The 19695-nt window shown below is 54.5% G+C and overlaps 2 protein-coding genes across 2 annotated transcripts in view; both read right to left on the bottom strand.

The window, feature by feature from the left end:
• The window catches only part of LOC103918805 (myosin phosphatase Rho-interacting protein-like), an 85738-nt gene that overhangs the window by 6268 nt on the left and 59775 nt on the right, over positions 1 to 19695 (bottom strand). Inside the window, exons 11-19 of the mRNA XM_009326218.1 lie at positions 19268 to 19376; positions 19034 to 19102; positions 18717 to 18806; positions 18118 to 18227; positions 13099 to 13684; positions 12052 to 12168; positions 1762 to 1909; positions 983 to 1100; positions 73 to 232 (exon numbers count right to left, since the gene is read on the bottom strand). Of these exons, the coding sequence (XP_009324493.1) occupies positions 73 to 232; positions 983 to 1100; positions 1762 to 1909; positions 12052 to 12168; positions 13099 to 13684; positions 18118 to 18227; positions 18717 to 18806; positions 19034 to 19102; positions 19268 to 19376 (1507 nt within the window). The remainder of the gene's footprint in view (positions 1 to 72; positions 233 to 982; positions 1101 to 1761; positions 1910 to 12051; positions 12169 to 13098; positions 13685 to 18117; positions 18228 to 18716; positions 18807 to 19033; positions 19103 to 19267; positions 19377 to 19695) is intronic.
• LOC103918798 (myosin-11-like) lies at positions 4987 to 10412 on the bottom strand. The gene is made up of 3 exons (XM_009326211.1): positions 10329 to 10412; positions 6537 to 9024; positions 4987 to 5972 (listed from the first exon to the last, which is right to left on the bottom strand). The coding sequence occupies exons 1-3, from the start codon at positions 10410 to 10412 to the stop codon at positions 4987 to 4989; spliced, it is 3558 nt and encodes a 1185-aa protein (XP_009324486.1).

Below are 19695 nucleotides of genomic sequence, written 5' to 3'. Positions count from 1 at the left end.
CCCGCCCGCGGGGTGGTGCGTCCCTCCCCCCCTGCCTGCCCCGGCTGCCCCGGGCACGGCGGGGGCCCTCACCTGGTTGTGGGCGTTGAGCTCCTGGTTCTCCCGCTGGCACTGGCGGAGGGCCTGCCTCTCAGCCTCCAGCGCCTGCGCCAGGTGGGCGTTCTCCAAACACTTCTGCGAATACTGCTCCGAAAGCACCTCCAGCTCCCGCTGCACCGACTGCAGCTCCTCCCTGGCGAAACACACACCGGGTAGTGCCCTCCCCACACATACCCACCCGTGCCCGCCCTTCCTCCGGCGCCCTGTGCCGACCCAGGACATTCCAACAGGGATCAAAGCACTGAGGAGGAGGACTTGCATACTCCCTTTGAGAAAAATCTCAAGCCCAGAGGGAGGCAACCCTTCCTCCTCCTGGCACTACAGTGCTTGGGCACCAAAAGGGATGGAAGTCTTTCTCTAGGAGATTAAATGGCTGGTCTTTCTCAAGTTTCCAAAATTGAGCTAAGATCTATCAAGTTTGCTCCGAGGACTTGGGACTGGGTGCATTTGGACACCCACACAGGGCTTACGTAGATGCATCAAGGTTAATAAAGCTGCTTGGCTGTTTTGCTCAGCTCCCACGCGAGGACAGCCTTGCCACGAAAAGCTAAGTGCTTTCTCCTTGCCCGGTTAGATTTGGTTGAGCAACCCTCCCGCTGCAGCTGCATGAAAAGCAGCACCGTGTCCGCACATCTGCTACTTCTGGTGACCATAAAGCAGCTGAATTTGCGTAGCGTGGGGACATTGACCTGGAGCCTGAAAGATTACAGGCAACCAAGAGCCTCCGATGGGCACGGTGGGGTCGGGACCAAGGAAAGGGGTCCCTGCGACGACAGGTCTGCCCCTAACTCATTGCTGAAATCAAAGAGGAGAAAGGGGTCTCCCACACGCGTGATCTCCCTGCGAGACATAGCGACAGACGGAGGATGACGATGGGTCTTACAGGTATTGCCTTCGGAGGGCCTCGATGTCGGCATTGACACTGCTGATCTGGGAGCGCTGGGACTTCTCCAGCTCTCGCTCCAGCTCCTCCCGGTGTGCGTTCTTCATGGCTTCGATGGCTGCGTGGGACAGCACAGCGTTACCACCCAGCACCGCTCCACCCAAGGGCATTTTTTTTTGAGTTTTTGTTTGTTTGATTTTTAAAGGAACAAAACCTGAGTCCTCCCAGCACACCTCCCACTGCTTCGCGGCCCCCTCAGTCTGTGCCCCTGGCTGCAAAGCAGCAAAGGGGCTCTGCAAATCCCACTTTTTAATGAAGTCCAAACGATTGTGCAATTCACATGTTGTTTCCTGGATTGTGGGACTTCTAACGCAGAGACCCTGGGCTCCAGCGCTTTAAAACTCCCTGGGGCACTGACGAATGAATTCAGTGTGGAATTGGCAGTACATTAACCACAGGAATGACTAACACCTTTCTGAGATGGAACGGAAAGCAGATCAGACCATGTTTCAGCCAAGGAGAGGGGCACCAAGCCTGGAGAAGGACCAGCAGATGGGCCTCCATCCAAAACGTATGTCCCACCAGCTTCTCCCCGTCTCCCTGCGATCCGCACCCAGCCCTCATCCCACCCCACGCTCTGCTCCTCCGCACCGGAGCAAACGCCATCCCCGTGTCCCCATCAACACGGAGCTGCCCCACCACGGGGGACCCCCCCCCCCGGTCCCCCCACCACCCGGGACCTGCCCCACCACGGGGGACCCTCTGTCGTGTCCTCATACCCGAAATGGTGGCAGCCGTTTCTTCTGCCAGCAGGCGGTCTTTCTCCTCCCGCAGCTTCTCCAGCTCCCGCTGGTGCTGCCGCTGCAGGTCCTCGATCTTCTTCTGGTGTGTCTCCTCCATGGCTGCAAAGCCCCTTTCACATGTTGCCTGCAAAAGGGACGAGGGGAAGGGGTTGACCCGGGAGCGCGGGGCCGGCATCACAGCGGTGGTGAGCCTGCCGGGAGCCGCACACCAGCGGGTAGGTCGGCACCCAAGTTCCATCATGGGGATCTTCTCCCTCCCCAACCATGGAGGAGCCGGCCGAGGATGGACCTTGCGAGGTCGGAGCTTGTCCTGCAGTCGCTCGACCCCTGACAGCTCCGGTGGAAGGGAAGGACAGGGTAGGTCTGGGGTCAGACCAGATTGGGGAATGCAAATATATGTTAAAAACAACCACAAAAAGCCTACTGTGCCCCTTCTGCTCTCTTTTGCAATGCCTGATTTTATGTGGCCACCTCTGGGGTGGAAAACAAATGACTCGTGACAGCAACAGAACCTTAATTCCCAACCAAGTATCGCTTCAAATGCTGCACGGGCGATTATTTGCTAATTGAATTACTAGGAGTGAGCTTAGGCCAGGACATGGGAGCAGCGCTCTGGGGATTCAGGAGTCACCAGCTGCGAGATCCTGAATTCCAACCCGGTCCTGCCCCAGGCACAGACCCCGCTCCTGCCTCTGCAACAAATGCAAAAGCCTGTTTCCAGTTCAGCCGCCAGCCCGGCTGCCCCGCCAAGCGTATCGGGATCGTGGGCAGACACACGGCTGCAGGACAGAGGCAGAACGCCACGGGCGGGCGGGGGCAACAAGCTGGGAAGGGGAACGCACCGGGGATGAGGTGCACAAGCCCCATCAGACATCTGGGGGCAACCCTGATGCCAAGCGCTGCGCCGGGCTTTTCTCCCTCTTAACGTTACAGGCTGATTTGCAGTTTCCTGATTGCAACAGATTTCTTCTTGATTCACACTCATGTTTTCCACAGGAAGCGAGAACTATCACCCGGGGAGCCACTGGGACTCCATGGGAAATTTAAAGGGGATAAATTCACTCCCCCAGTGACAAAAGTGCTCATGACAGTCTAACACCCACTGACTTACACTAACATACACTCTTCAGCATCACAGAATCATAGAATCACAGAATGGTTTGGGTTGGAAGGGACCTCTAAAGGCCATCTAGTCCAACCCCCCTGCCGTGGGCAGGGACAGCTTCAACTAGATCAGGTTGCTCCGAGCCCCGTCCAACCTGACCTGGAATGTTTCCAGGGATGGGGCATCCACCACCTCTCTGGGCAACCTGGGCCAGTGCTTCACCACCCTCAGCGTAAAACATTTCTTCCTTATATCTAGTCTAAATCTACCCCCCACTTCGTTGTCTAATGCTCTGTAACCTGTGCCGCTCTCATTCCCAATTTTCAGCTCTGGTGCTTTTATTCCTCCCCTTTAAGTTTGAATCCTGAGGCATTCTTCATTTTCTCAGCTTTTTTTTTTTTTTTTTTTGAAACTCATAACTCAGCGCCAGAACCTGTCGGGACTTGGCTGACTATGGAGAGGCACGAAGCAGCCTTGCAGGATTCTTCATTACGCCTCTAATGCTGGAGGAAAACGGTGACTGCTCCTCCATAGGTCTGGCTGCAGATTCAGTATTTAATGTGTTGTAAATGCATTGCTATAAATCTAGGACATTTGAGCATGTACAAACCAGTACCTCGCGTTACTGATGTTACATTCTCCATCAGCTTCAGAAGAGAAGAATCGAGCACATTTTAATCTGTAAATCGGACAGGTTTGCAATCGCCTGGTTAGCTTTCTAACCGAGGGAAGTTTCTATTTTGCTGTCTGTCCCTCTGCTTCCTACAGTGGTGCAGAGAGAGGCCGGTTCGCTCTGCTCTGCTCCTGGACCGCTCTGCCCAGAGGATGCTGCTGCTTGCCTTCCTGCCAGGCAAACTGCAAGTTTGGCAGAGCAAAGCTGAAAACAGAGGTGGGAGGTCAGGTTCATTGCTTGCTGTTATTTTTCAGCCTCTATTTTGGTTCTGGCCTTTTTGCTTCTTCCAAAGCAAGAACATCCCCCGGTACAAGCGACCCTGTTTGGTGTCTGGCTCGCCAGACAAGGCGTTACCTGTGTGACCTGAGCGGGGGGTTCATGAAGGGTTTTTCCTTCCTAAGGGTTAAGATGGAGGAGATAGCGTTCAGTGAACAGCACCGCTTCCCTCCCATCTCCCCAGCAGCTCTCCCTCCCCTGGACATCCGATTCACCCCTGGTAGGATGCAGCGGAACTACTGCTCCCCCCAGGCTAAAACCAGCTTTTGGCTAGAGTTGAGCCATGCTTTACTCCCAGCTCAGACGTGCGCTGAAGATCTCACGGCTGGAAGCAAGCTCTCCCACATTTTTGCCGACTCTGAAGAACGGCTGCTCCATGAAAGCCCCGCCGGCATGGCCTCTGCGTGCAGCCTGCATCGCTGCCCTTTCGGCTGCCTGTTCAACCTGGAAGCCTCCCTGGGTGCTGCTGGGAGTCCTCCGCTGCCCTAAACCCACGTCCTAACTGGAAATGCTCTCCCATCAAAAGCAAAACATGAAACCCAAGAGTTTTTTTTTTAGACGCCGTACCATCTCAGGCTAGTTTTACAGCCAGTCCTGACTGGTGGAGCAAACTGAACGCAGGCACTTCATTGCCACTGGGCTTTTCTGCACCTACCCTGGGTTTCCCGTAACTGTGCACTGTTTGTTGTGTAAAGAATCACTGGTGTGCAACACCAGGGTAGTTCTTCTTGCAGCCTCTCAAAAAAGCAGAGGAACTTTGCTTTGCTACAGAATTTGGCATCCGTTTGCAGCTACTTTCCCCAGGAACATACATTTTGAGAGCATTAAGTTTCCATTTCGTCTTACATTTTTGAGGGCAGCAGAGACAGACTGGAGATTTGATCAGACTGGGCAAGACAAGAGCTGAGGAATGCTTTTAAAGGGAAGTCACGAACAAAACGTACGCCTCAGGTACGAAGAGAAACACTACGGTCTTCATATTGAAGGATAACATGAAGTTATCAAGCTACTTCGAAACCTTCCCTCCCTCTACACGCAGAGACCGCCTCCAATAGTCAACCCTCCCGCTGAGACCAAGCCCTCAGCAATGCATTTAGAATAACCCAGCATGGAGAAAAGGGAAATGCCATGCTTTACAGAGGCCTTTCTAACACTTTGGGGCTTGCTTTGGCGTGCTGACTCTTTTGGGGGACACCCCTCGGTTCGGCAAGCGAACCTTGGGACCGAACGCACCCTCCCGTACACTCAGCAGCCGAAAGCGTAAAGCATTAAAACGTATCAAGACCTTTAAGTTTTCAAAGTCTTTCTGGTATTTTTCCCTCAAGGTGGAAGCGTTCCCCTCCAGATGCTTGTTCTCCAGCTCATCCCTCATGACGTTCATCTGGGCCTCCAGCTCCTGGATGCGCTCCCTCAGGCCGTGCATGGAGTCCAGGTCACTGCTAGGGCCCTGCCCGGTGCCACCCGCCTCACCGGCCGCCCAGGCGTCCCCACCGCCTGGGCCCGCCGCGGGGGACGGCTCCGGGTGCTGCCTCTGGTACTCGTCCAGGGTCTCCTGCAGGCGCTGCAGGTTCTGGCTGTAGTGCTCCTGCAACGCCTGCAGCTCCTCGCCGTGGATGACCTGCAGCTCCTTGATCTTGGCCTGGAACTTGTCCTCCAGCATTTGCATCTGCTCCAGGTGATACCGCTCCATGTTCTGCTTGTCACGGACGATGGCATCCAGCTGGTTGAGGCCCTCCGACCTCTCGGCCTTCAGAGCATCCTCTGTCCTGTTTAGCTGCTCTATCACATTTCGAATCTCCTCCTCATACCGTCCCTGCAATTCGCTCAAACTCTTGCTGTGTTTATGCTCTTCTTCCTCCAAGAGCCTTCGCTGACTGTCAAGCTGGGACACCTTTGCTTTGAGATCGGCGTTCTCCCGTTCGAGCATGGCGATCACCTCGCCATACTCACCCTGCTGCTTTCTAAGCAAGTCTTCGTACTCGTCCCGAAGGAGAGAGACCGTCTTGACGCGCTCTTGGCAGAGCGCGTCCATGCTCTGCAAGGACTCCTTGTAGGACTTCAGCTCTCTCTCGTACTCCAGTCGGACTTTGCAAGCAGCGTAACAAACCTGAGCCTGAACAATTGCATCCTGGACTAACAAAGAGGAATACCGTTCAAGGTCTCCCATGCACGAATGATATGAAAGACTCTGAGATATTTTCAGGAGCTTCTGACAGTCTCTCATTGCCTCCTCAGGAGGCAGAGAGAGTAAGGCAACAGATATTTCCTTCAGAACATTTGATTTGTCCTTTAGTTGTTGGGCAAGATCTTCCTGAATGGAAACAAGAGCTTCACTACTATGGTCCAGCAGGCTGCCAATCTCCTCCGCCTTGGCTAATTCCTGACACGGCACCATTTGGAGACGGCTCCCATCCCAGGAGATTTGGGTTCTTTCTGAAGCATCTTTTTGAATTTCAAGTGCTTCAGAAATCTGGTGCATAACTCTGTCAAAATCAGGAGTCCTGTATGCTTTGATGATCTCCTCCAACATGCATTTATGCTGCTGGAGAGCTGTTTTGGTATTGTGGAGGTCTTCTTCAATTGTTTTTAATCTCTGATGAAAAGATTCTCTCATTTTCTGTGCAACAAACCCAAGTTCTGCCTTGATCAACGTAGCATCTGCTACAGCACTGTGAAAACATGGAGAAAAGCCCAAACCTGTTGTTTCTGTTTTGCCCTCGGCTTCTCCTTCTCTGGTGCTCAAGTGCACTCTCAGCTCCTCCACCTGGCTCCAGAACTCCCCTTCCAGCAGCAGCTTTTTAGATAGGACGCTGGCCAAGTCGACTGCTGTGTGAGAAACATTTGCCGGCTCCAACAAAACCACCTCAGCCGTTCCCTGGATCTCTCTCAGAAGCTGAGATATCTCAGAGCTTGCATTTTTCAGAGACTCCGCTATTTGGTTGATGAGAGAGGCCTCAAATGCCACTCTCTCAGAAAGCCATCTCAGCTGGCCGGCGTCAAACATTTCCGCTCGCTGCTCCTCGGAGACGTGCTCCTCTTCTCCCAAAAAACCTCCTTCTGGAGCGGGGCTTTCCGTGATAAGGCTTTCACTCTGCTGACACTCCGATGGGACTGGCGCCCCTCTCAAAGCTTGGATTGCGTTTGATAAGGTCGTTTCCATGCTGGACAGAGTAACAAGGAACAAATCGCCCTCTTTTTCCTTGTCTGATTTGGGCAAAGATCTTAGTTGCTCCCTGCACTTCTCTAAGCAAGTCAGCGCTTGATCATTTTTCATTTGGAAACCTCCCAGCTCGCTAACGTGATTTTCTATGAGCTTGAACTTTTCCTGCCTCTCACTCTCCAGCTGTGAGATCAAAGCACTGACTTGGGACAAGCTGGTCTGAAGTTGTTCCCGCAGCTGAGACTCTGTGCTGGCCCACTGATGGTGGAGGGCGACGAGCGTCTCCTGATTATGGCCGTGCTGGCTTTCAAGCCTCATCGTTACATCTTTGAGTTTTTCCTCTGTAATATAAAGTTTGGTTTCCAGGGAATGGATGATTGAGAGATAGGTCTCAGAGTCGCTTGTCCCTGATGATGGGTAACCAAGAGCTGGCTCTGATGACATGCTTTCTTCAGACAGCGATCTGTCTTGGCTCGTGTCTGAAGAGGTACTGCTTGTCCAGTTCTTCTCCGATCCATCTGGATGGATGTATTTTTGGCACTGGATGCTCGAGAAACGGATTCTTTGCCTCTTGGCCCCCAAGATTCCTACATCAGGCTTTGCTAAGGCTTTCTGAACTAACTCTTGGTCCTGGAGCTCTACAGCTTTGGACGGGGAGCCGAATTCCTCCACTTGCCTCTGGCTGGTCTCAAGAACCTCCTCCTCCTCCTCCTCCTCCTCCTCCTTCAGTGCGTAAGTCAGAGCTGGGAGGACATCCTGAGTTTGCAGAGGCTGCCCCAGTTGGGATAGATGACTTTCGTCAGCCTCAAGGCTGGGGCCAAGGTCTTCTGTCTCCTCAGCACATGGAGCTGTGCCTATACCAGCTAATTTCTTTAAAGCCTCCTCCTTGGCCTTTAGCTTTACTTTAGTCTCCTCTAAACTGCTATCTAAAGCAACCATTTTAACCAAAGCCTCACTGAGATCTTGGTCTTTCTTCTCCACAATTCTCAAGTGCATTTCCTTAACCTGTCTCAGCTCCTCTTCTTTTTCTTTCAGCACCTTCTGCACGCCCTGGAACTGATCCGACACCTCCTCGAACGATTGCTCCAGATTGTGGTAGTTGGTCTCTTCCATTTTCAACTTTGCTTGCAGCTTTGCAACTTCGTTATCCGACTCGGCAACCTGATTCATGAGCTCGTGGAACCGACATTTGATCTGATCTCTCTCTCTTTCGAGCTCCTTGATGTGCTCTGCGAGTTTCTGGATGCTGGCCTCCTTCATCACCAGCTGCTCCTCCAGCTGGTGGACAAGCTCGCTGCCTTCGAACTTTGCACTCAGCTTCTCCTTCTGCAGAATCTCCATTTGCTGCTCGTTATTTTGCAGCTGGTTCTCATACTCGTTGGCCTTATCCTCCACCTCCTTCAGACTTCGTATTAAAACCTGCTTTTCCCTCTCGCAGCTCTCCAGCAAAGCCTCGTAATTCTTCTGCAGCTTCTCCTCCATGAGGATCCGCGCTTGCTCGCTAGCGTTTAGCTGCCTGCTCAGGTCTGCGATCCTGTCTTGGAGCCGCTGCACCTCCTTCTGATGGTCCCTCTGCAAAGCCTGCTGCATCTCCAGGTCCCGCAGCTCCTGGGTCTTCTCCAGGAGCAGAGCCTCCGCGCTCTTCAGCTTCTGCTCGCTGGCCTTCAGCTGGGAGCTGAGCGTGGCCTCGCCGTGCTGCCACTCCTCCAGCTGCTCTTTGGCTTTCTCTTTTTCGATCCTCAGGTCGCTCTTGAGCTTGGCCAGGGTCTGCTCCTTGATGGAGAGCTCGGCCGCCGCGTTACTGAGCCTCGCCTGCAGGCTCTGAATCTCGGCTTCGTGGTGCCGGATCACGTCCTTGGCCTCGGCGTAGCTGCGCTTCAGCGACTGAATCTGCTGATTGATCAGCTCTTGACGCTGGCATTGGGCTTCCAGCTCGCTTTGGAGGTCTTGGTTGACTTTGTGGAGCCTCTGCCAGGCACCTGATGGCGAGGCGGCCACCTCGGTCTTAAAAAAATTGATTAAATACTAGATTAGTAACACTCTTGGCTCTCCCTTCTGAGTGTCACACCTCTGGCCAGGCAGGCCACGGAAAAGCTCCTCGCAGTGATTTGGCTGCTACCCACATGCTCCAATTGGGATGATTTGTTCTTGGCACAATTTTTTTTTGTTTTAACCAACTTTTTTTTTTTTTTTTTAAATGAGCGACAACTGCTTTTCAGTAACAGAAAACATGGACCACAACATCAAAACAGCTGTACAGTAACAGGCTAAAAGGAAAAAAAAAAACAAACCCAAAATCAAATAGAACCAAAAAAAATGAAAAAGAAACACCAGCAGTAAAACAGAGACGACAGACGAGAGAAAAACGGGAAGGGTGAGAAGGAGGAGGGGATGGGAACAGATCGAGAAGAAAGGAACTGCTTTTTTAGCGCGTTTGTTCATTTTGTTGTGAAACAAAAAGTGCACAGTTCAGGTAACACAGTCCTACCGACCAAAAGCAACAACAGAAAGTGAGGTGACAGCAAATGACATCACATCCCACCCAAACGCAGGGAGACAGGACAGCCGGCGTGGCGATGTCATTTCTGTGCCTGCCAAACAGGACTTAGCGGCTGCTCATTGCATTAAAGAGAAGTTGTTATGCTAAAGTTTAAGACTAGGGAGGATCTAATTTCTCTACCTGCAAAAAAAACCCAACAAAGGACAAAATAAAAAGCCCGACAAGTGAAGGGAGGGAAAAGGTGTGATGAGAATGTAAAATAAAAGAAACCAACCTTTGTGAGATTCAAACCAAAGCAATGTAGCATGCAAAGAGAAAACTCACAGAGAGAGTCATGCAAAAGGCGACAGAAATTATGTATCTTTAAAAAAAAATACACAGACAGGAAGAGGCAAGAGAAGCACAGCGTTAAGCCTAGGAATTTGGCCTGCCCTGCTGTACTCTGGTTGCTGATAAGGAAAGCCCACAGATGTGACACTCAGTTATGTTAAGTCAAATTTCATGCTTTACACCAAAAACATGCAAGAACATTTGCCCGGGACAGGTTAGTACGTGACCCCTCCCGCCCGCCATGACCGGAGCCGGGGAACGTCTCCAGCCCGTTTGGGAGGGGCCGGGCCCCCCGCCGTTTCTCCCGGTAGGGTTCAAAGTGGGGGTGCCCCATCCCGAGGAAGCTCAGAGCGAGAGAAGGGTTAACGAGGCCGGGAGAGGCTTCAGTGGACGGCCCATGCATCCGGGGGGGGGGGGGGGGCTGGGGGCGGATCCCAGCGGCTTCCTTACGAAATCTGCAGCATCTTTTATGTCGGGGCAGTGCTTGGGGGGTCCGTACGGGGCTGGTCATGCTGCCAAGGAGGGGTTGGTGCCCCCCGGGCAGCTCAGGAGGGATAGGCTGGCAGCAGTCAGGCTCCTCCATCGTCCCTCCCCCTAGACAGCGTAGGAACCTCTCCGAAATTAGGCATGATGGAGGTGGGGGGGCACATGAAATTCAGAGGGTCCATCCAAAAAAATGCTGTGATGTGTGCCCGCAGTCTGGGGCTGCAGAACCTCCCCCAGCGATTCCACTCCCTCCACCCCAGCAGGGTTCGGTGGGGTTACTCCCTTCTGCAACAGGACTTTAATCCCTCTGCTCCCGGGAAAACATAAGGGAAATCCCCAGAACAATTAGACTGGAGCAAGCAAAAGCCTCCAACCCTTTCAGAAACCCTCTCCAACTTCTACATCAAAGTTTGGGTCACTTCTCGCTGCAGCGATGATTTGCTCAGCCCTTCTGCAGACTTCCCCTCTTGCCCTGCCTCCTCGTATTGAGGCGCTACGGCCAACTTCAACACGGCCAATCTGACAGTGGATTCAGCACCCAGCTTTTAGCCCCATTCCCTGATTTTTCCGGGCTCCAGGCAAAGGGAGGTCGGATGCCTTCGCCCCAGGGTAGTGGGAATTAGTTACTCTTCCAACACTGCCAAGTGAAAATGGACGCACTGTCCGCTCAGGGAATCCAGAAATAAATGCATTAATAACTCCTCCAAGGAGATCACCAGCAAGGAAGGCAAGATGGCCCCCCTACCTGGGCTGGCTCCACTGCCTGTGCAACTTCTTCAGGGGAAATTTCTCCCATGAGAAATAAGGATGCAAGGTTCAGCATCGACACCGGGTTTGCTGTCACGGGAGCGCAGCGTGCGGCCACGCACGGCCACTTGGATCCAGACCCAGTTTGGCCAAGTAGATTTGAACAGGTCAAAACGCTGCCCCTGCACAAAACAGGACTACGGGCCCATGAGAGCAGCCAGAAGCTGCCCTGCAGGTGTCACGGCTCCTCCGGGCATGGACACTCCCAGAGGAAGGGCTGGAAAAAGTCCGCTTTGTTTGGAGGAGGGGAGGAAAGGCTTCCCAAGAGACTCTCCCGCCTCTTCTGCCAGAACCTCCAAAACACACTTCTAGGCTTTGCTGAGGAAAGGCATCTTCTAACAGAAGAAACCACCAAAGTGATCCAAGACCACAGGTCGTCCCAGTGCAAATCCCGCTCTGGCTGCGGGGAACGGGCCCGGGAGATACGCCAGCGTGTGCTGTGTTTGCCCATGTAACTGCCACACAAACTCCCTGGCCAGGAGCAACTGCTGGGCTACAAGATGCTTAGAGAGCCTTATGTGCACCCCACTGCCTGAGGGGAGTAAGTTACTCTTCCAAGGGGAAACAGCTGTTTCACTGGCAAACTGTTTGCACAGGCAAACACAGTATAGGATGGATCAGAGGTGGACTTTGCTGAGGTCCCCTCTGTCTACCATTGGCTGTGTTTTGTTTTCCCTCGGGGACGCCAGTAGGTAATGCTATCTTCTGTCTACTGCATCCCAGATCAGAGGTTTTGTTAAGCAGAGGATCCTGGTAAGGCTACAGAATTAGCAATATTCGCAGGAAGGTCAAATCTCTCGGAGCCCACTTCGTGGTGCACATCTCTGCGTCAACCAGGATGTCCCCATGAACACCCTGGCCTGAAGCCCACCGGGGTCCCCCTCGGGCACAGAGGAAGACGGATTTCTCTCTCCTCCCCGCTCCCCTACCTGCAACACGTAGCCCTCCCGGGCGCTCTGCTCCCGGCCCAGTGCCACTTTCAGCTGGTCCTGCAGGTGCCGGTTCTGCTCCAGGAGCTCCAGGGCCTCCTTCTGCTTCTGCTCCAGCTAGAGGGACACGAACAGAGACAGCGTCCAGGGAGTGGGCAGGGGATCGGCCATAAGGAGCAAGCGGCTCGGAGGGGACGTAGAGCAGAATGAATGGGGCTTTTGATGGCACCATTGCTCTGCTCGGGGATCTGGATTTCATTTTGCCAGGCAAAATCCCTCCCCCCCTGAAAGAAGGGGGTAAGTTACACATTAGTAACTAAGTTACACATTAGTTTAATTCGTAAAGCTCACTGCAGCAAAAGATGAATGGCACCAGCTCGTGCCAGGCATGACCCAGGCAAATCCCAGCCCGGTTCAGGTTGGCGATACTCCTGGTCACTCCACGCCTGCACCCCTTTCATTCCCGCTAATAAACCTTAACCCCAACTAAGAACAACCTTTGTTATCCCAAGCGTGGACCTCTTCCGAGTCAGCTGAGTCTCCACCTTTCTGTTCCTAAAATTATAAGATTGCTTGATGTAGGCTCCACAGAAAGGGAACCTTTGTGGTGTGTGCTACAACTCCAGCCAGTTTATAGTTTTGTAGACACAAATCTCTACAGCTGCAGAGGCACACAGAATTATGAGCTTGAATTTAGAGTCTGGTTGATACACATCAATTGTACCCATCTCATCAGAGGCAGGCTGGCTAACAACCGACAGAAGCATAGGCTGTGTTGGCTGGGAGAGGGTAACGAAGTTACCCTTGCAAGAACAGCCCTTTCTGCAGCCGTGGGAACATGAAAGCTGCCGGCAGAGCTGAACAGGAACGGACGCGGAGCTGTGCCCTGCCAGCTCCCCAGGGGACCCTACAGCATCCCCACTCGTTGCTTTTACAAATCAGGAATAAATGCAGCTTTTTTAAGCCTTGCTCAGGCTTCCTACAGTTCCTGCAGTGGTCTGAAGGCCATTTCGGCAGGCAGCCTGCGCCCCACGCACCCCACTTTACCTCCTTCTCCAGCAGCGTGGTCAAGTGCTGCTTCGCCAGCCCCTCGTCCCGGTCCTCGGCGTGGGCGAGGTGCAGGGGTGCGATGGGGATCTGCTTCTCCTCCCGCAGCGGGGTGGTCTCCACCTGGTGCCAGCGCTGCTCAATCTCCACATGGACGTTCTGTGGTTTGATGTCCGCCGGGACGGGCAGGATGCGGTCCACCTCCATCCTTAGCGCCTCTTCCGACCCTGCCCCGTCCACGGCATCGATCATCTCGAAGCGCTTGCGCCGCTCCTCCCGCCGCCGGGCCCGCTCCCGCTCCAGCTCTCCTGGGTCGGCGTCGGTAGCACCGGCATCCCTGGGGAAGGCAGCAGAGCCATTCTTGGAGGAGTCTGCAGCGTTTGCACGCTCCTGCGCCAGGGCTTGCTGGATGGGGCGAAATTCGGCCCAGTCAAAGGTCTTGGACCGTCCTTCTCGCCGGCGCTCCCGGGCACGGCTCCGCTTCTGCTCCGGGTCGAGCTCAGCTTGCTCCGCATCCGGCTTCTCACTCGGCTTTGGACCAGTCTCGAAGGAAGAGCTTGTTTTGCTTTTCTCTTCCGGCAGGGAGCTGCGAGGACAGAGAGAGGGTGAAGGAAAGCGTCAGTGGGTGCTCGAGATGGCCAGGCACTCCCACGCATGCCTCGAAGAGCCGGGTGGAAAGGGGCTGCTGGAAGCCCAAGCCAATGCCACGTGGGTGCCCCCCTGCCCCTCTGTCTCCCGTCGCCCCTCAGGTGCGGGAGCCGCCGCTGCCCTTCCCCGGGGTCGCGCTGGTGTGCAAAGCCTTGGTGCAAGCGGCCTCGGCTGCTCCTGGGCACCCCCCGGCCCCCGGAGAGCGGTCGATCCCGACCTCGCTCCTCCTCAGCAGCCGCCCCAGGGCCGGCAACCACGACCCAGCAGCAGCCCGCGGCCGAGGCAGCAACCCCGAACCGTCCTGCCAGGCGGGGAAGAGGCTTCGGAAGCTCCTCCGGCACCCGCCGGCTGGCTTGCTGCCCGCCTCCCCGGCTGCCGGGCTCCATGCACACACGCCGGTCGACGCGGCCATAGTCACGTGCTTGCAGGGAGGATGCCACCAGTCCCACCAAAGTCAGCCTGGCTTCAGAGCTGCGGGGCGGAGAAGCACAGAGCAGCTCCCAGAGGTCTTGGGTAACAGGGGGAAGGCTTTCCTCGAGCTTGGCAAAGTCGGGGTATTAATGGGTCGAAAACTTCTCCGTGCCACTATCTGCACTGAAGGCACAGATCTCACCCGGGGAAACCAGCCTTGCGGGCAGCACGGGCAGCCATCCCGGCACGGGGGCCGCATGCCCTATGTGCAGTTGTCGGTGCAGCAAGGAGAGCAAGAGTTATTCAACACACCACGGAAGTCACTGAAAATGCCGATTTCTCAAGCAAGGAATGATTTTTAGTGCCCCTCTAGGGTGGTGGGTTGAGAGGGGAGACATACTCGTCAAGCAGGGAAAGTTAATAGCGGAAGGCAATACCGTTTCCAACCTACGGATAATCCATAATGCAGTATGAGCTTATTAAACGTAGACATGCCAGCCTTGTAACATGCAGATCAAAATTAAAAAAGAAAATAGCAGTATGCTAAGTTTGCAGAGGAAGCCCGTCCCGAGGGAGTGGCAGGCATTTGCTGAACCCTCTTTGTATCAGAAGCCCCCGAGGTGCCTCCCGAGGCACAGCCCTGCTGCTCTGGCTGACTCCTGGCTCTCCCCACTTCCAGTACAACCACAGCGTTCCCCCCGGGCTCCAGCCTCCAGCGCAGCCTCGACAAGCTTTCTAGAAGAGCACAGTGGGAAGAGCTGGAAAGCAGCTCCCCGGGCCCTTCGCTGCAGGCAAACCACCACTAACGGGGCTCTGACCCACGGGACCGCATGCACCAAGACTGCCATGACCCGGAGGGAGCAGCAGCAGCACGGCTTCTCCTCCCGCCTTGGTAACACACCCCAGCTCCCGCAGCCAACAACCTCATGTATGTGCATGTGCCCAAAACAAAGAATGGAGCAGAAGAGATGACTCTGCGTGGGTCCAGGGCTAGTATCTTCCGATGCACTTTCATCCACGATCAAACCACAGGCTCAGTAGAGCTGGGTTTCAAGAAACTCTGGCAGTTGCAGGCTCGATAATTCCTTCTTCAGCTCTGTCACTTGCAGCTAATAAAATAAACCCAAAAGGCACCACGATGAAACCTCCTCGCTCCTCAACCATTAGAAGATATTGCATGACTCCAAAGCCAGGCGCTCAATCTGGAGTCAGTTAGTGATTACAGCTGGATTTTAAATAAGTAAAGTGGGGATGAGATGGAGTCTTAAAATGGAGAAGAGCACTAGGAAAAAAGGGGGTCCTGTGGCCCCTCGGGCATTGCTGAGAGACAGAAATTATGCTGCTCTAAATACCACATGGAAGAATCTTGGCATTTCTAGAGGTGACATCTCTCGCGAGCTCATTTCTCCTCTGCTGCTTTCCAAAGGGCATAGGATGCGTGTCAGGGAGCAGAGGGACGGCCGCTGGGAACTGAGTTAAGAGACTCAGAAGACTGACCCGAAGTTTCTCATTTCATCTCCTGCAAGTGCCCCATGGCTATTAATTCTGCTCAAGCATTTCACATCTCCTCCATCCCAGACAAATTAATTCACATCACAGGGGGGGGGGGGGGTGTCCTTTGCCTTGCAATGGTATTTATAGGTCAAAACAAAAAGGTGTTTTTTTTTAATATGGGTGGCTGTGGGAGCGGTGCAAGCTGTGAGCCGAGCGTGCCGCCGTAGCGTGCAAGAAGCACGTGAAGGCTGCAGGGAACTGGGGGGGCACTGGGGAACTCAGCCTCACCGGGGCTGGGAGCTGAAAAAGCACCCAGCACTGAAGCAGCCACCTTCTTTCTTGTGGGTATTTTATATCTGCATGGTCATCATTAGCAGAGTGTAATTAGTGCCTCTGCAGATTGCAGGGCACTGCTGAGGGCAGGGAGCAGTGCAGCACCTGCCCCCTGCCCCCCCGCCCCCGGCTGCTGACACAGCCAGCAATATAAACAGTAATTAGGACTTGAGTAACCAAGAAAACGTGTGTTTGGCTCGGTGGAGACATGGCAGCGGGTTAATGAGACGCGGCGGAAGGCTGCAGGAGCGTGCGGAGTCAGACCGGCCCCGGGGACGGGGCGAACACCGCCGCCCTCCCGGCACAGCCGAGCATCCCGGCTCGCACCCCGGCCGCGCTGTGCAGACGTTTGCCACCTCTCCATCACGAGCCTTTGGCAGTCTGTCCTTCGGCTTTCCAGCAGCCCCGTCCACAAGCCGCTCCCCAGGTGCGGATGTTAATGATGTGCCTGAAGCCAGGCGGGATGGGCTGGGATACCCCGCGCACCTATGCGCCGCGGCAAAGGGCTTGCGAGCTGGCACCGGGTGAACACAGCCTCGCTTCACGCGCGGCACAGCCTTTCAGCTCACAGCAACAGCTACTCAGCAACGCGACTAACCCACGCCAGACTCTACCCCATCCGAAACCAGCTTGGTGGAAAACGACAGAAGTGCACCTGTAATTCCCTTTTCCCCAGCTCAAGATGGAGATTCTTGGTCTATTTATGCAGCGTAACAAGTTACTGCCCAACTGGTACCTGCGCTTGGACCCTCTCACTGGGGTAAGCCAAGTCAAACCACTTCGCGTGGGCTCAGAGCAGAGGCAGAGCACAGGACTATCGTGCTGCAGTAACCTGTTAGGCTACAAATATATCTGGCTCTTTAAAGGCAGAAAGGTCCCCTCAAATTTCCTTGGTCTTCATCTTCGTATCTAGTCACATCGGAAGATACCAGTGTGGGGAAATCAAGTGTCAAGACCAGGTTGCTTCTTCCCTTCTCTCTGGCTTTTATTTAAAGAAAAAAAAAAGGGGGGAAAAAAAAAGAAAAGAAAGAAAATAAATGGAAACTGCAGGACTTCCCATCTGAGGTGCAGAAAAGGAGGAGCATGCAGTGAATCACGAGATATACAAACCACAGAACGTTAATACAGGAGAGAACACAGTTTTCCAACCTGGGCTTCAGCACGGATAGTTTCAAAGAGAAGTTTTTCCTGGGATTGCATGGAAATCAAACATACACAGGAGTGAGGAGAGAGGCGGCTTCCCCGAGACCCCCGCGAGATCCACCAGAGCTCGGGCAGGGCTGGGAAACGGTGGCCGAGTGCCAAGCGGGATGGGGAAGGAGAGGCTGGAGCATCTCCAGGTCAACAGCACCGGGTGAGAAGAGCCATTCCGTCAATGCGGGGACAAACCTGGCAAAAACCTGCTCGTTGCAGCTACGGTAAGGACAGGAGACGAAGTTAATGGTGTGGCCGTGTCCACGAAGCCTGCAAGAGGTGGCCCGTACGAGTGTGGCTGGCGCGGTTAGCTGTGAGGAGGTCAAACACCCTTTACCCGCAGCCGCAAGCGCCCACAGAAGGTACTCTGTGAAGCGGGGGGTCCCTTCCTCTGGCACTGACGGCAGGAGGAGACGCGAGCATTACTAACGCGTAAGGGGAATGAGCTGCGGCAGCTATCTGGAAGATCAAAAGAGGAGGGAAGATGATTTGCTGGCTGGAGTTTAAAATATATCAGAGCCAAACAGCTTCTAAGTTGAACCCTGGGCTCGTGCTGCCGTGACCCGCGGAGGGGATGGGCAGCTCGTGCTGAACAGTAGCCAGAGGAAAGGGGGAACCCAGCACAACTGAATCCAAGTGGTTTCACAATACCTGGTGGGAATCCAGAGGAGCCTTGATATAGGATAGTATTTCATATTCCTATGCACAAATTAAAGCCACATTTTCAACCCTCTTTGAAATCTGCACGCGTAAGAGTAGCTCGGCATATCAGCATCCCCACAAAGTGTATCCAAATTAAGCCCAGAGAGAGGGATGGGAGAAAGAGCCGCAGCTTCCAGGAACGGACAGGCTCAGGAATGAAAGAAAGGGGATAAGGGAAGAGTTACTCCTGCACAGCAAACCAGACAATTGCAGGGGCTGCTAAACTCCCCCCTTTACCTTGTTACATCGGGAGCAGTGGTGGGGCGAACATGCTTCATGATGGTCTGGATCCAGTTGCGGCGAATGCCCGACGTCATGGCGGAGAGGGTGAACTCCCCTTCCTTCGTCTAGGAAGAGAGGAGGACCGGCTCAGAGCAGCTGACTGCACCCACCAGCACCTTCCCCCCCCCCACGCCCCCAATACCACCCTGCACCCAGCCCCAAGCACCCAGTGCTGGGGCACTGCTCGCCGGCCGCGCGGAGGTCGCACCCAGCCCCTCCATCCCCCAGCACGCTCACGATGGGAATTAGCGTTTCTCAGCAATCAATCAGGCTAATTTTGCCATAACTGAGACCCTAAGGCTGAGACAAAACCTTCCCTTTCCCCCCTCCATTTTTTGTGAACCAAAAAACTGGCTCTCAAACCCAAGGCCACAGCTCTCCGGAGCACCGTGGGGGAGAGGAGAGCCACCGGAGGCCACCGGGTGGCCTCTCTTAGGTGTCTGGGGAGACGCTTCCCTTCCCACAGACGAGCATCCCCAAGCAGCGGCATAGCATGAGCAGCCCCGTCGGCTGTCCTGCAGCCGAACTCTTCCTCCTCCCCACGTTTTCCTTACGTGGATCTGGAAGCCGTAGTTTCGCTGAACTGGGTACTCAGTAACATCGTAGCACGTAGATAAATCGATTTCTCCATCCAGGTCAGCTGCCTGGAGAGGGAAGAGGTAAAATAAGCCGTTAATGCTTTGCAACCCCAAAGGGCGCTGGGCTCGCAGGGAGGCACGCAGCAGGTCCTCAAGAAGCACAAAGCCCTGAAGAGCGATGCTGCAGGACCTCGGCATCTGGGAAGACAACCTGCCCGGGGTCAGTTTGGGAGCACCTGAGGCTCCCCTGGGTGCAGAGAGATGGGTTGAATGCCGATGGGGAAGACACTTACCTCCTCTGCCACCGAATCCCGGTAGTATCTCAGGCTCTGGTCGGTCAGCACAAACCAGTGCTTCTTCCACTAGGAAACAACCAAGACAGGGCAGTTACAATCCTGCTCCTTCCCCACCGGCGGAGCCTGGGCAGCTCGTCACAGGTCACCCGGCAGGGAGGCAGTTCGCAGCCTCTCCTCTCCCAGCTCTGCACCCGGCTTCCCTGAGAGGCCCTCCTGGTGGGAGGGGGAGACCTGAACAGGCAGCAGTGCAAGGGACACCGTGATGGTTTGCACTGCCAGGACCCCGATTTCCCCAGCGCTGCTGCACCGGCAGAACGCCGGACCCTCAGCGGCACCAATCCTGCATGTGACGGTGAAACACTGCGAGAGCCACGGGGGCAGTCGGAGCCTTCCCATTAGCTCCACTGGCCAGACGATGCTTTTAGTGGCTGCACTTAAAGCCTTGGAGGGACCTTTTTTTTTAAAAAAAAAAGGCAGTAAAACAGTCATGTTTTATCTGCGGTACCTAGAAATTGAGTTGGAGCCTATTCCTTGCTCTATACAAATACGCCTTCTGCACGCTCCCAGCGAGGCACAGGCTTACCCAAGGCAGCTTTCAGTTAATAAAGCACTGGCTCCAGCAGCTGATTCCCCCTCTGACTGCCTACAGACGTGCCCTC

Source organism: Pygoscelis adeliae, unplaced genomic scaffold (genome assembly GCF_000699105.1).
Source record: "Pygoscelis adeliae isolate BGI_AS28 unplaced genomic scaffold, ASM69910v1 Scaffold456, whole genome shotgun sequence".
Classification (NCBI taxonomy): domain Eukaryota; kingdom Metazoa; phylum Chordata; class Aves; order Sphenisciformes; family Spheniscidae; genus Pygoscelis; species Pygoscelis adeliae.
Note: the sequence above shows the minus strand (reverse complement) of the source record. Positions and strands in the feature narration are given on the sequence as shown.